This window comes from Plectropomus leopardus, chromosome 5, assembly GCF_026936395.1.
Source record: "Plectropomus leopardus strain MGB_pleo_1.0 chromosome 5, ASM2693639v1, whole genome shotgun sequence".
Lineage (NCBI taxonomy): Eukaryota > Metazoa > Chordata > Actinopteri > Perciformes > Serranidae > Plectropomus > Plectropomus leopardus.
The window spans coordinates 25850608-25866872 of NC_142180.1; the positions used below are offsets into that span (position 1 = coordinate 25850608).

The 16265-nt window shown below is 41.7% G+C and overlaps 1 protein-coding gene across 3 annotated transcripts in view; it reads right to left on the minus strand.

Annotated features, from left to right (window-relative positions):
• rxrgb (retinoid X receptor, gamma b) overlaps positions 1–16029 on the minus strand; it is a 35376-nt gene extending 19347 nt beyond the window's left edge. The window contains exon 1 of one of the 3 annotated variants that reach the window (XM_088077820.1): positions 15870–16029. In XM_088077820.1, the coding sequence (XP_087933946.1) occupies positions 15870–15900 (31 nt within the window). In that variant the 5' untranslated portion in view covers positions 15901–16029. Of the gene's footprint in view, positions 1–8584; positions 8754–15869 lie in introns of those variants that run through there. The other 2 variants (XM_088077818.1, XM_088077819.1) reach the window with 2 other exon arrangements.
• Positions 16030–16265: the final 236 nt, after the last annotated feature.

Sequence of the window (16265 nt, forward strand, 5' to 3'; positions counted from 1 at the left end):
TTATTGTATATGTCAGAACCCATGTTAACAGATTAGAGCAGCCGCCAGCGTGAATAGCACTGTTTAGGTACGGCGCGGCTGCTGCTTAGCTACAATACATCTGAAGATTTTTGAGTCTCACTGTTTTTGTCTGCATTGCACGCTCAGTTTTCAGCAACACACAAAAAAAAAATGTGAAAGCGGTCTTTTGATACTTTTGATATTGACATTATACCACCTGTCACTACAGTTTCAAAGTCTCTATCTGTCACAGACCTGAAGAAATACAAATGTTTCTGTTTTACTCAACCTTCCGTGTTTCTTTTTCAGAATAAAAGCCCTCTGACATAATTTCTGTCAAAACAGGTCCTTCAGTTGTTAACACAAGGCTTTTTATTGTGAAATATTTGTATGACTATGTTGCGGACAAAACAGCGGCTGCACGGCTCCATATATTAGATTAGTGCCGTATCCGCTGTTACTTATGGAAATAAAGTAGTTTAAGCAGCGCCGCAGCACCAACACTGCCTGTGTGAACACCGCAAGCGTGCCAGCCACAGCAGTTCAGTGAGGTAGCCGTTACATGCTGCTAATGCATGCAGCGCGGCCCAGCCATGATGGCCAATTCCTTGTTAACACCTGAGCACGGCTCTGCAAGGGTCCACTTTAGTCAGCTGGACACAAATGTCATCATCCATCCATGTCCGTAAGGATCGGCATCTCCCAATACAGATGCCAAGTTTTTTGACCACACAGACAAGCAAGCATGCTGACTACGCATGTTCCAGTCTCTTGTTCCACATATCAGTCCACCCCAAAAACACATTTAACCTCTCAGTGGGGACTTCTTAGTCTCAGTTTCACCCAGTGTTGGCAGTAGGAAGATGATAAGCTCACCTCCCAGCCCTCCCCACTTTGGGCTGACAGAGCTCGTTAAATGTGCTAATTGTATTTCGATAAATCAAATCATAGCATAATTAAAGCGTTATCTTATCGGCTCGATACATCTGTAGAAATGTTCATATCAGATCGATGCCAATATTTCATTCGATTTTTAAGCTTTCATCTGCTACTGATGACGTGCCAACACTTTCGTGCATCCACAGTCCAAGCCTGAGTCTCTGTAGCACACAGGAGAGCACAAAAGCACATGTCCAGTCAGCTGGTGGGATGCCTAAAACAGAGTGAACGGTGAGTAGAGCATGCCTTGTAAAGAGACTGTGTGTGTGCGTGTGTAAGGAGGCCAACATGTTCAGTGGAGGAAACATAAAGCGGCCCAGAGCGGCTCAAAGGGGCCTATCCTCGATTGACCCACCTCAACCGGCTGTTCCATCCCTATTCTATGTAAATCACCTCTACACAAAGAAGCCTCTGGGAGGAGGCCGATCACACGCTGCACAACAGAGGAAGGTACATTAGCAAACGCTGGGAGGTTGCAGCCTAAAGAATTACAAACAAAAATGGCAGATTTCATACAAATTCAGCTCCCATCCGTCTCTGTTTAAACTCATACAGTGCTGCAACAACACAAGCATCTATTTGAGAGCAAACAAACAGACAGAGCAGTGAAGGGCACCTTTGACCGCTGGCGTCGCAAATCAAAGGTCGCCTGTTGCCAAACTCCTGAACCAAGTTCAAAAAAGTTCCTATCTGCAGAAGCCCACAGTCACACTGATCATTCTCAGAAACGGCTGCACCGAGGGGGGCGCACAACCTACAAAGTGAATCACAAGCCACTAACATGATGACTCTGAAACCGCCGACTGTCAAAGTTTGATTTGAATTAGGGATGGAAGATAAAATTACAGTTGTGATCATAAATTGTAAGTAACAAATACTATTTTTATAAAACATTAGAATATTAAAATACCTTTTATGTGTTGACCTCTGGACTAAACTACTAGCTACTTAGTTTGATTAGATGTCTTAATATGAAACCATTCTAGCTACTTTGTATATATATATGTATATATATATATATATATATATATATGCATGCAACCGAAACAGAAATTTGTCATGGTGACATTAGTGTAGTATTTATATCTGGATATATGATATATACTGGATATATATGGTCTTTCACAGACTGGTACACTGACACATGGTACAAGGACATAATGCCCCCACATACAGTGCTGGACAAAAAGGAAGTGTAAGATACTGCATACAGATACTATATACAGCAAGCTAGTGCTAAAATATGGTAGATTAATTGACTTGTCGAAGTTGAATTTCAGAAAATAATCTTGAACTAAAATGTATTGATTGTAAGTCAACTCTTAAGTAAAACTGCAAATCATTCTCTGTCTCTAGCTTCTCCTGTATTAATATTTACTGTTTTTTCTGGTTTATATCATTGTAAATTAATTTAATGGTGGTGGTGGGGGGGACTGTTGGTCAGACAATGCAAGAAATTTGGATTGGGGTTAGGAAATTCAGATTTTATACTGCTTCCTCAAATATTGGAAAGCAAACAGTAAAAATGTGAGTAAAACAATTTACAATTGAACTGATTTTGAAATAAAAAAATCTATGTCAACTGGTGCTGTCAGTTGAATCAGATTTGGTGATTCAGTACAAATATTTGACTATTTCTACGTTCTTTTTCATTTAGAGTTTGAATGGGGCTCTGCAGGACATTGAGAGTGACAGTGATGCTCGTATAGTTTAGTCTACAAGCCAAGTTAGCCCTCCGAGTAAATGCGTGCTGACTATCTGAAAAACGGATCAAAAGTTTGCACTTTTTTTTTTGCCAGCGCAACTGAACAAAAGCCAGAGACTGTATGGTGCTAAGTTGCTGTTAGCTGTAAATTCGCCACTTCTAAACAAAAGGAAGATAACGTTATCTCGGAGCCTAACCGCACAAAGGCAGCTGCCTCCATCTCACTCAATCTCACACTTGTTCCAAGTCCACAGCAGGAGCGCTCACTTTACAGCAAAATGTGGGAACCGAAAGTAAACTGCTCACTGACTGACATTAAAAAAACCTGCTTGACTTGAAGAATCTCAGTCAACTGAGGGGAGGGGTCTCCGACTGATCATTTGAATCTTTCACATACATTGAGCAGCTCTGGTGAACTGCATATAACACTAAAAAAACAAATCACTAGAAATATCTAAAAACAAATCCATACACCAAATAGCTCCTGTTAGGAGAATTTTAATAATGTGCTCAAAACGGTATATGCATTTTTTTTGCAAAGTAAAAGCAAATAATCTGAAACAGCTCCAGTGGAAACTATTTCAAATTTCCTGCACATAGAGGATCAATGAGACATCATCACCACCATCAAACAGCTGCTGTATGCTGTAGATGATCATTTGTGTAGGTCAAACGCATTTTATTCACACATTTGTGGACAAGGACAGCCAAAACCACAAATATATCACACTGATGTGATGATCAACAGGTTTAAAGAAACATCACAGACCACAAACCCTCTAAATCCCTTACTGTTAATTACTGGGTAGGGGCTGGACAGCGCACTCAACTGTGTGGTAATTCAATAAGCCCATGGCCCACTAGCTAATAATATCTCCTGTCTGGAGAGCAGACCAGCACTCAGAGTGTATATGGGGGTGGGGGGTGTGTGCAGATCAACTCCTGAACAACAAAACAAGCCTCAATATCTATCAGATTAGCCCACATGAAGACAGATCCTCAGCGTGTGCATCGATCTGTTTAATGCCTGTTTATGTGTCTGCACGTGTCATGTTTGGGTGTGTGCGTGTGTAGTACAAGCGCATGCTCTCGTTCTCATATTTGAGGCTGACAGTGACCAAGTGACAGAGAGCAGAACACAACCTAAAGTAATCAGACCGACAGCCGGCGGAGCTCATTAGATACAGCGGACATGTAATTAAGAAATCTCTTCACTGCCAATCCAGCTCATGAGCATCAGCCGCGCACGCACACACACATGCACACATGCGTCATCTTTCACATTAAAAGAGGAAAAAAAAATCTTCCATGCACACTGGCACAAAATCACCACCCTTTAAACATTCATTTCTGTGCTAAATGAGGTTGATGTCTGATCAATTGTGTCAGTAAATCCTCTTATCCCCGGGTAAGTATCTGCAGCTCAGCGGGCCAGCTGTCAAGAAGGTGGGAGGCCGAGGAGGAGGGGACAGAGAGAGGGATAGAGCCAGATATGAAAGAAGGGAGCAATAGATGGATGGATGGATAGATAGTAGGGACGATTGGGGGAGGGCATCGTCCCGCTCCAAAACAGCATCCCTGCCTAACGCTCACATGATCCCACCACCAAACACACCTAATCTCTCCGCCTGGCTGAGAACATTAGATCATCGATTGAGAAAAGCGCCTGATTTTTTTCTGCTGTGATTGAGGAAATAGCAATGGACATTGGTGAAAGAAAATTATTATATTCTCCAACAGCAGAATGTCCAAAACTGCTTAAAAGACACCTGATCCAATTTCTGACTGCTTCTATAGGGTATCTTTTTTAACCTGGATACTATTTTCTGACATTTTATAAGTGACTATTGGGAACAACATTTTTTTTAAATGGTCAAGTATTAGAGAGACCATTGCAGCTGGCAGCCCTGAAATGTGCTGCAGTAACCACTCTGGCGATTTGTGCAATTTACATCCACTCAAAGTACTTGTTTTTTACCCTGACAGCTCAGATTGTCTAAGTGTCTGACAACCTTATGATAAGGAGCCTACAGAGATAGAGCAAAACAGCCCCAAAATGGCTATCGTCAAACTCACCAAACTCCTTTTAAATAAACAGTAATTTAATAATCATAAAACACACTTCATTCAAAGTCAACAGAAACAATATAAAACTCATTAAAGCCATCTTCGTTTGTCTTTCCACTGTTAAAATAGTCACCAACTGATTGGTTGAAAAAAACCTTACATCACCCAGTTTGAGGTGATAATATGCTGGCTCTCTAAAAGCTTAAACTACTGTTTATTTAAATGGGGTCTGGTAGTTCTGGCAAAGGCGTTTTTAGGGCTGTTTCGGGTTATAAAAGAAAGGATTTTACTGTTTAACACAAGAGCTATCTCTGTCATGATCCTTCCCATAATGTTGTGAGACACTTAAACACACAAGAGAAACAAAACAAGCGCTTGAGTGGACATAAATTGCTGATGCACAAATGCCCCAAGTGGTTACATTGAAGCTTGTTTCATGACTGCCAGCTGCAGCGCTCTTGCTCAATAGTGGACCAATTTCAGGAACTGTTGTTCCTATTTGTCACTTCTCTACAAAATAATAGGAAATTATTCTTTAACAGCCAAAATAAATATAGCTCGCAACATAAGTTGAACTTTGTTTAAAAAACAGATGCTGCCTCTCTTGTGACAAACTTTAATAGAAAAATGTTTTTTCCATTAAGGCATACGGCTGTGACAACACAAGCACTTGAGCTGGTGAACTTCTCTGACCCTAAATTCTGCCCTGCAGTGAACTCTCTAATGAACTCACACACACTTTCCCTGAAAAGAAGAAAAATGAGCTCCCTTTTAGCTATCCTCCATCGCTCTGTAGATTCCCTCTATTATAGCTTCAAACAAATAAAAGAAAAGGTCTGCAAATGAACATAAAGCACAGATCATAGTGGTTTTTTTTTTGCTCCATATGTAGATTGTTGCTGCTGTGTCCTCTAACACACTCAGTCACACGCAGTCTTACTTTTGACACAGATGCAAAGGATCGATGAGGAGGCCAGGGCTGAGACAGGAACAAGATAAAGACTGTTATGTTAACGATAAAAAAGTTTGGAACTTAAATAACAAGAGCTAACACAAGTCTGCCTGTGCAGACAGAACAGGCTGACCTCACAGTCCTGGAAAACAAACAAATAGGTGCACCGAGAGGTCCAGTGCAAACTGGAGCATCTGTCTGATGAGGACACTCAAATGAGTTCCTAGAAGTATTCTCAAGCTGTTTCAGGGGGCTGTGGAGAGAGGGGTGTGTGTCATCAACATACAAATACACACAAACAATGCACACTAACCCACTCAGCTCATGCTGTGACCAAGTGAGAGTGACCCAGGCAACCTGACCTCTGCATTTGTGACATGATCCTAGACAGACAGCCACACTACACAACCAGCATACTCGCTACAGTTAACTCTGGAGTAATGACATGAAGAACTGGGAAAGAAAATATGTTCAGCATAGACAACGATTTAAAAAGTAAAAAGTTCTGGAGATGACATGAAAACAACCTGACAAGTCCTTTTCCATTGACCTGTTTTCATGCTTTCAATGTGTGCCTAGAAAAATCAGAGTAGGTATAAAGCCAAACAGCTTTTTGTTTTTAAGTTTGGGGCATATTTGTGCCTTTATTGATCTGTAGAGAGATAGGGAAAAGTGGGAGAGAGGGGGGGGGGGTGACATGCAGCAAAGGGCCACAGATCAGACCCAGGCCACTGCACAGGCCTGAGCATATATGGGGCGCACACTCTACCAGGTTACTAGAGGTAAATAGTTTTTTATGCTTTGCTGAGGTGGAAAAGATGTGTTGATAAAAATGATAAAGTGCGGTCTTATAAATGCTAATGTGCAAGAAGCGCTGAGGAAACTGTTACCATCTTCAAATAAATTAATAAACCAAACACAAATGCAACAGTCCATCATGTTTTCTGCATTGATTTTCATCGTTTAAGGTTTGACTGGTGCTGTCTATCACGCTGAACCTACTCTTAATATTTGCAAAGCAGTATGAAATCAGGAATTATTAGTTATAACTTATATTTTAACTTTGTGTTACATTTGGGTGCAAACCTGGCTTTAGATTAAGGTGTCTACAAGGCTTATATAGTCTGCAGTATAGCTGGCTATATATCGATAATTTATCGATATCGTGATATGAGACTAGATATTGTGTTCGATTTTTTAAAAAACACCAGTTGTCAATTCTACCAAATTGTTGCAGTATGGATATCAAGGTATTTGGTCAAAAATATCATGAAATTCAGTTCTCTCCATATCTCCCAGCCCTTGATTCTGCAGCCACACTAGAAGCTCTGTGAGTCTGCACTTTGGCACAGTGTCACTTTAAGCTAAATGCTAAAGTCTGTTCTAATATACTCATAAAGACAATGCTAACATGTAGATGCTTGGCAGATATAACACAAAGTACAGCCTGAGGCTGGTGGGAATGTCATTGGAGTTGCAGGTTTTTGGTCATAAATCAATAAACCAGTGGACCTGATGGTGCCACTGGAGGAAAAGTCAAAGTTATCAGGATTCATTCTGAGCAGATTGTGAATGTCTACACATACTGTCATAGCAGCATAACATCCAATAGTTGGTGAGATATTTCGGTCTGGACCAAAGTGGTGGAATCGTCTCACAGGCCGATGACGCTGGCATAGCTGAAGGCCTCAGAAACATAGGTAATGATCGCGTGGGCACAGAGTAAAGCAGTATGTGCTTTACTCTTGTTATACCATGGATCAGTTTTTTATGAATGATTTCTATGACTCAGAAAAAGCTCAGATGTACCCTTTCAATCTATTTTAACATCTGAATTATTGTCGAGACCACATGAGCATTAAGGTTATAATTACAGCTCCCTTGCTCTTAATGGAGAGAGCTGAACAGAAAATGTAGAAACCGTGTACATGTAGTACAGGTGGATTTGCATTTTTGTACTCCAGGATCAAAATCAGATGCTGGAAAACTGCAGTGTTTGTCTGCTATTCTCTACCCTTTCATCAAACCAGAGCTGGAGCATGAATGAACATCTTCAAGGCTGTCAGTGAAGAGGAACTACAGCTGTAAACAGGAGCATCACATGCTTCTTCTCAAGGACACTGGAGAAACAAATGTAGTATCAAAACATTACATATACACACAGTGCAGCAGCTAATAGGCTGATTACAGTATTATGGAGGTGTGCCCAGGTCAACACCTCCCACACTTCTGTAAACACAGGAAGGAGGAAAAGCGAGAAAAAAACCCTCATCAGAGTGGTCGTTGATGGAGGGATGCAATGTGACAGACAACAGACAGAGAGAGAGAAAAGCAGAATGGATGGGGCTAATAGGGAGGGACAAGTGTTGAAAGATAAACTGATAGTGAAGGACAAGGCAATGAGAGCTGGAAGCGTCATTTGAAGTTGAGTGGCATCCCCGCTGACCACATCTGAGACCTCAAGTGAGTCACAAGCAGCAGCAAAGCCTTGTACCTGTCATAATGGGTTAAAATGATCCAATGATTTTAAAAGCAGGAACTGAGCTGTTGGAGGGTGAAATCTGTATCTGAAAGATGCAATTCCCTAACAGAATACAGTCCAAAACAGTGGGAGAACTGTATCACAGTGAGGATCATATATAATCCATATGGGAAACCCCAAATACAAAGAAGTTCAACTGCCGAAAGAAATTCAAAATAACTTGTTCAAAGAGTGCACAGGGATTAGAGGCTTTACCGTAGTGCATCTGTGCAGCGCTCGCTTTTAGTGTTTGAGCTCCGCTTCTGTAGAAAATCACAACAGCGGTGCAGACAGTCAGCATCCTCCACCACATACATCCTCATCTGATCCAACCACAAACACACACACACACACACACACACACACTCACAGGCAGGCAAAACAGAACTCAGCTACTCACAGTGGCCATAACCTATCTCCCTTCCAGGGCTGCCTCCAGTTGCAGGTGATGCCATGGGGTGCCACATGCCTTTCGGGTGCAAGTGTGGCGCTGGCAGGACGCCAGTCACTCAGGTGTTGGCTCGGTGACAACTAAAAAAAAATGATATGAACGCTCCGGACACCAAGCACTTTTCAGGACAGAACGGGGACAGACGGGTTGATGTGGAAAAGGGGCGGGGCGTCAGTGTAGAGCAAAAGAGGAGGAGTCCACCGGCGCCGGTTATAGGATTACCCAGATTATCCTTCCACAGAGATCAATCCCACAGGAACTGTTTACTGACCGACTGCTGCACAAATCAGCTCTTCTACCGCCCACTCACTGGCCTCTCTCTCAGCGTTGCTAAAACTGCACAGAGACACCTGTTGTAGTCGCAGAACAGCGTGTCTAGCATGAGGAGGGAGGGTGGTCAATGTGAAGGGGGTCACACTTCAGAGTACAGTACAACCACAAGTTTCCGATTACTCCCTCTTAAAAGGGAGCAAGACTGGAGAGCATGGGAAGACAGTACGGCACTGATGTTCCTGTAGAGGCTTTTACGTGTCAGTGACATTTTTTCCCCTCATCTTCTTCCCTTTTGCTGAGTATTAGTCACAGACTTTCTGTCTAATGTGTAGGTGGAATAAATGGGATGTGAGTGTTGAGAAAGGAAGTGACAACACGTGGCCAGAGGTGAAAGAATACTTGCTTCTGTCTCCCCTTAAACAGCTATAATTGCCCTTAATGCAAAGAAATAACTGTGCCAGCATGGTTACGGCATGTGGAGTAGGCTACTTGAGCATTGTTAGTATGTTTGTGTGTTTAACAAGTGTTATAGCATTCCAGGAAGTCAGGAATTGTCTGTTTCAGTGCTCTCAGATGGCCGAGCAAACACGCAGCAAAGTGAAAATCCAGATGCAAACACAGGCCAAAAATATACCTTAAAGGCAGTGAAGAACAATACATGACAAACCTGAAGGGAACCTAAATAAACTAAAACAAAACCCAAGCAGGGATGGATTCAATCTTCAGTCTGACTGTTTTAAGACTCTGTGTATCAGACCAAGCTTTAAAAACAGCAATAAAATGGTTTTTTTTTTTTGTAAAATCAACCCGCAAAAAGCAGGAGTTCAGTTTGTTCAACATTGTCAGAGGCAGCAAGCATTCTTGGCCGTGGAAGTATGTCATATCATTATCACCAGAAAATAGCCCCTGCCAATAAATGTGAAATTGGCACTGATTTTAGTCTGCAGCTGCTGCTTTTAATCTATCCTGCCATCCTATCAAGTGTGCACCCTATTCTACCCTTCAAGCTCTGGAAGCAGACACTGAAAGACAGCACTAAAAACTTGAGAAGCCCTCGCCAACATGTGTGCATCTATTTTACTTACATGACTCAACAGAGTTTTCTTGTGCGGTGCACCTGCACGAGGCTGGATCGAATGTCTATACAGTACTTGAAGGAGAGCCACCGGTAACCAGATCCCGTCAGTGACAGTAACCTGGCAAGAGCCTCAACAGGCCGACACAGATGAGGGCAAGACGGAGAAAGACAAGAGACACTTTCTGCCTCTTTACCAGACTTAACAAATCCCACAGGAAGAAGCTAAAATAATACAGTCCTTCTAAAATGCATGCTGTGTTAGAATAGCGTGTCGTGGCCCACATAAAACATGCCAAATTAACCCTGAGAGCCATAATTAGCATTCATGGGTGTATCACAGACTATGAAGATGTGAGAAGGATAAATGACAACTTTAAATTCATGGTACACTCTTGGATTTACTAATTGATATTTTGTCATCAGCGTCTTGCATACTTGTCTACGGAAAAAACAGAAAAGCAAAAGCAGTTTGCAGCTCTAAACTTGTCTCGAGAGGACACTTTTCTCTTTATGTCCTACTCTTGTTTCCAGGAGGGATTTTTGAAAACATTTTCATGTAGCAAACTCAGCTGAGTGGACATCTGTATGAAAAGGCAGTCCAAAAAGAGATGAGCGCATAGCAGAAAATACCAGAAAAATATGTTGTTTTTTTCGCCCAAACAGCTACGTGCGCTTTTGTGTTGTATCGATGTGTCTGGGTATGAGGAGCAGGCATTAAATGGCACTCAGATCATTCAAAATAGCCAAGCGAGGTGTTCTTCATGTCTCTCAATGGAGAGGTTTAATGAGACATAATGTTCTTAGCTGTTACCTGTTGCTCGGCACAGAGCGCCATGAAGAACTGTTTGCCTGGTCAGTCGAAGCGACTGAGTCATAAATCTCCCCTCATCAGCCCCATTCTTATTTGTAATGCTGATGAGTGCTGCAGTGCTTAGACTTTTTCATCATACTTGTTTTGGGACCGACTTTGTGTATACATTATCAATAAACTATTGTTTTCCTCGTTGATTGATCTGCTGATTACCATATGATAAAGTGACTAATTGCGCAGCCTACACGCCAATCGGAGACTGCCTGGTGTTTATTCTTCATGAATGAAATGATTACCCAGTAAGAATAAGTGTTAACATTCTATTGATTGACCTATTCATTAAGTGATTCATCGTTTCAGCATTATCTATATCAAAGGATGTTGTGGAAAATCACAGTACATACAGGGACATCGAGCTGGGGGAAAAGTGGGAGGGGGGGGGCCCTCAAAAAAGCCTGGATTAAAGGTTTTGTTTCCAACTTTTATTTCCACTGCCATTAAAATGGGCTGAATAATTTGGTTATTAAACTGAAAGCAAAAAAAAAAAAAAAATCAGTGGAGGCTTGTTTCAGTGCTTTCACAGAGACTGCATGTCCACATGTCCCTGAATTTGGTACTATCACATAGGTTACATTTGCACGTTATTATGTGGCAAAGGAGTTCCTATATGATGTTTCTGCTAACCATGAGCGTGTTACATTTGTGTGTAGCAGGTATGTTGAAATTTTACATTTCAACTATGCTGAGGTTCATGTGGTTAAGTTTAGTCACAACAAAGAATCGTAAGTTACGGTAAGAAAAACCGCCATGTTTTGGCTTAAAATACCCAGTTTCGGGGAACAACCCTAGAAAGCAGTGACGTCTCTACAACTGCTTGTTGTACTTAAAAAGCAGCTCAAAACACAGCAATGGGCTCCTGAACAACATCCGTGATTGGTGTCTAAATACTGCTGGAAACACAGCATGATTTGCTCAATCACAACCAGCTTTGTTGTTAGTTTGTCTGCAACTAGGCAGACTTCTTATAATTTGTAACATTAAAAACATTGACATACATATGAAACATGCAATTGTAACATATTTGTGGTTTGCAGAAACTTATATTTTCCACATTTTCTTCTGCTGACTAGGCTGAGTCTACATAATGATTGCTTTTAAACTTTATGTTTTGTTGCTAATACATTTGCTTTGCTTGAATGCAGGACTTTTAATTATTGTGTGTTTAAAATCTAATGTTCTGAATAGTTCCTCCACCACTGCCTATGCACTTAATCTGTTAATGGGCAACCAAGACTGTTTCCCTTTAAAACACTCTGGTGGTGACGACTGGGAATCATTTTGGTTTTAGACACACATCAACAGCTATTGCTCCATGTGTGTACACATGAAAATAGTCACATTTTCTCTACACTGAGACGGTAATTTATTCAACACTTGATGTAAAACATTGCCATATATTTGGCTGCTATGCCTTTGCGATTGATGAATTAATTAAAGGCAAAAAACGAGGAGACGCTTTTAGATCAGAGGGATATGCGTGGAAAATTAGAGTTTGATGTGCGTCCATGTGTGACATGTATGTTGTTACTGCATAATTAGCGAAGAAATAGCTTCGTACATCTCATAACCTAACACCGTCCGCCGCAGCCCGTGGGCCTTTCAAGGTTCTCTGCTTGATTAAAGCTGGAATTAAATCAAGGCTTTGACCTTCTTCACTAATGACTAATTACTGGCAATTAGCCCAGAGAATGGCCTCCTTACGCCCCTTCTCTTCCCTCATCCTGTTCTCACAATTAGCACCCACTCTCACACACACACACACACACACACACACAGTCAAGACAAGCAGCCTCTTTTACACTGACACATAAATACACACACTCAATCAAAAGCGCCTGGGAATAAACTCATTGTGTGCATTGTGTGCTAATGCATGCGTCTGCATTGAGGCAACATGAGGTCTCAAGCTACAGAATTCTTGAGCAAATACCTGCAGAAAGCCACGCCTCTCTACCTGTGTGGTTTATTTAACTCTGCAGGAGTGGGTGGGGGAATGCTCTGTGCTGGGATCTGCCGTTAGAGAGCCGGTTTAATACTGCCGGCACTTCACAGTCAAATTGTACCACCCACATTCTTTATGTCACATGATATCACGGTCACATTTTGCTGCAATAAGCTATGCATACAGAAGCGCTGTATATTTGCAGCTGTGAAGTTGAGGCGTGAGTGTGTGACCTGTAGTGTGTGTCCTTCTCTGCCTCTGAGTGTGGTGACCCCTGGCAAGTGATGAGAGTTCACATCAACTAGGGTGACCTCTCTCTCCTACCCCTCCACACACACACACACACACACACATGCACTTCCCCTTTATTTTGCTCCCTTCACTCTCTCGTCCCATTCTTCTCTCTGCCATGACTTCCCAGATCTGCAAACTAAATAGGTTCTCACTGTCAAAAGTAGCGAGTGGGTCGTCAGCGCGTTTAGAATCACTTCCACTGATGGAAAATTTAAAAAAAAATGCTGAAGTGCTGGGAGTGAAAAAATGCTGATTCTACTTTAAGCTCAGGGGCTGGCCTGTGTCATCAAACCTGCTGAAACATAACATGTCTGGGAAGAGCTGAAAAGCAAAATCATCAGACTGTTTTTTGACTTAATGACAGATTCATTTTCAAGTGATCGCCTCCCATTCAAGGAGTGAGTCTGGATTATGGCCCTGTTTTCATGAATGTTTTCGTGTGTGGGCTGTTGATGCAAAAATACATCATAAATCATGGTTGTGTGCAAACACACAGACAAAACAAGGACAGTTCCTCCTTGGAAATGCTCTCTCAGTGGTTGTGGCTTTTAAAACAGCTTGGTGGCTTTAACTTTTTTCATGTAAATGCACTAAAAGATAAGGAGTGTCCTCATTAGGTTCAACTGATGCTATTTCACTACCAGCACTTTTATTGCTGATTCAAAAATGACAAATATTCAGCATTTAACTAAAATTACGAGTCATTGCAGGCTGGGAAAGCTGCATTACTGTAGGACCATAATGGGACAACAAAACTCTCCACTGAAACCAAGACTGATCAGATTCCTTAACATGAAACATTTTTAACTCTGTGTACCTTCGAATCAGTTCTCTAAACACTGAAATACACCGGGAATTTACTCATTTGAAACTTGGAGTGACATCACTTTTCTTGTGCTGCTTTCAGACACATTTCACAAGTATTTAAACTTTAAACCCTGGGAAAAATTGGTGCAATTTCTATAAAAAAATAAAAATAAAAAAACATGGAAAAAGGCAATGAAAAACTTGATAATAAATATTCCACAATTAGCAAAAAAGTAGAGATTTAGAAAATAATTTTTAAAAAGCTAGGGGAAAATGTATAGGTAAACTGTACTTATGGCTAATTATCATAATTACATATTTAAAATTATTTTATAGAAGTATGAGATTTTTAAGCACTTTTTACATGCTTTTTAACCTTTTTTCCCCCCACAAATTTTCAAATAATTTTCTTGTACTTTTTACTAATTTCTTGCTCATTTTTGGGGTCGAAGGGTCCTCTTTTGTTGCTCATTGCCTCCTTCCAATGTTTTCAGAAGAAATCTGACCAATGTGCTCAGATTTCAAAGAGTTAAATCAGAAATGTATCAATTACAACCAAAATTGCAAATTAGGTGTGAAAGTGAAATGCTCCAAATAATAACAGAAAAAAAGACAGTTTTATATCACCGTAGCCAGACAGTAACATCAGTCAAAGCACAAATAATTCATATTTAGGCCTACTTAAATAAGGATCAGTATCACATCTGCACAGTTAATGCACTGTTCTGCTGCTGCCCTAATGTGCATAAATCTTGAGCTGCCACTACTGTCTGATCAGAGACTTTAAAGACAGACAAGAAAGGCTCTGCAGCCCAGAGGGACTGCTCCTCTGTACGCTGTGGGCTTCCCTCTACATGCTCTTCCATCCAGATGTCTTTCTCAGTCCCCTGGGAGCCACATTCATTATGGAAACAATTTTCAGCCCCTTCAAAATGGTGCCGAGATATCTGTGATAACATAAAGGGGTTGCACAGTTCTGTCTTCAAAGACTGGGGTTTTATTTGTTTCCTTTTAACGCCACACTATTATTATTCAGAAGAAGTGGTTTAAAAGAAGCACATGGCACATGTCTGCTGCAGTGGGGTTTGACAATGAGTGTATCTTTCAGGGAGAGAGAAAAAAAAACATCACATGATAAATGATGCATATAGTGTGTGACTCAGTGAGGCTCAAATAGCCTCAGACTCTCACTCCAGATAGACTTTATAATCTAAAGAAGGAACAAAAACAGACAGTTATTTGGCACACTGTAAGTAGGATATGCACAGCGTGTATCCCACATGTTGCAAACTCCACACTGGAGTCATATTTCCTTGTGAATTTTGGGCTGTCACAAAAAACACAGAAAAGAAAAACGGCATCAGCTGGTTCAAGGGCAAAGTCAGATATGAGCTTTACTGGGCAAAATCGCATCATGCTGTCATTCAGCTGCATATAAGCCACAGCTCTGACCTGGGCGCGTCTTGCACTCGTTTTTTTTTTACCACAAAGTACAAGTTTGTTTATCAGCACAGATCCGCCATTCCTCACGGCAGTTTCGTGCATTTTTTTCCTGTGGATCTGACGGTCATCCCAGACCAATAAATTGTGTTTCTGTCTCAAACAGTTTAGCAAGAGACGCGCGACAAGCGCCATAAATTACATAAGCGCAATTAAAGTGCCAACCTCTGACCTTGCCTGACCGGCACAACCACGATCACCTGACTTTTGAATTGGTCGCAGCTTTCGTTTTTTATTTGGCACAGTTGCCCGAAACGATTGTTAGCAGAAAGAGAGAAGCACAAAAACCGGTCCCACAGACGAGAGTCGGTGGTTAAAGTCCGCGAACGCTTTCGCGCACAGCTCACGGTTTGTGAGAGAAGACGCCATGAAACAAACGCACTCTCTCAAGTCCTCACAAAATGCAGCAGCTTTGCGAGAAACACAGCACGCACACCGGGCTCATAATAAATCGTTGAGGGGTACTTACTGAGGTGTAAATACGGATCATTACTGTCCATACTGTGCGAGTTGTTGCGTCGATTTCCTCCAGTCAGTGCTGCTCCGCATCCCAACGCATTCCTCTCCCAGCCCGACTCAACTCTGCAAGGCGGCTCTACACGGGGCCCAGCGAGGGGGGGGGGGGCGGCCAAACAGGGCTTCTCCCAATGACAAGAGTGGTCGATATCAAGCTCCAACACGATCGTGACGAAACATCTCTCCTGCAGTGACACCGTGTTGCAATATTTCCACAGTAAAATGTTGCTTCCCAGAATTACGACAACAAGGGCAAAATAGACGGTGGTGCTTTTGAATGCAGCCTTCCCCCCCCCCTCCAACATAATCTGAAAAATCTCCTTTAAAAACAACTACAGCAAGTCTAATG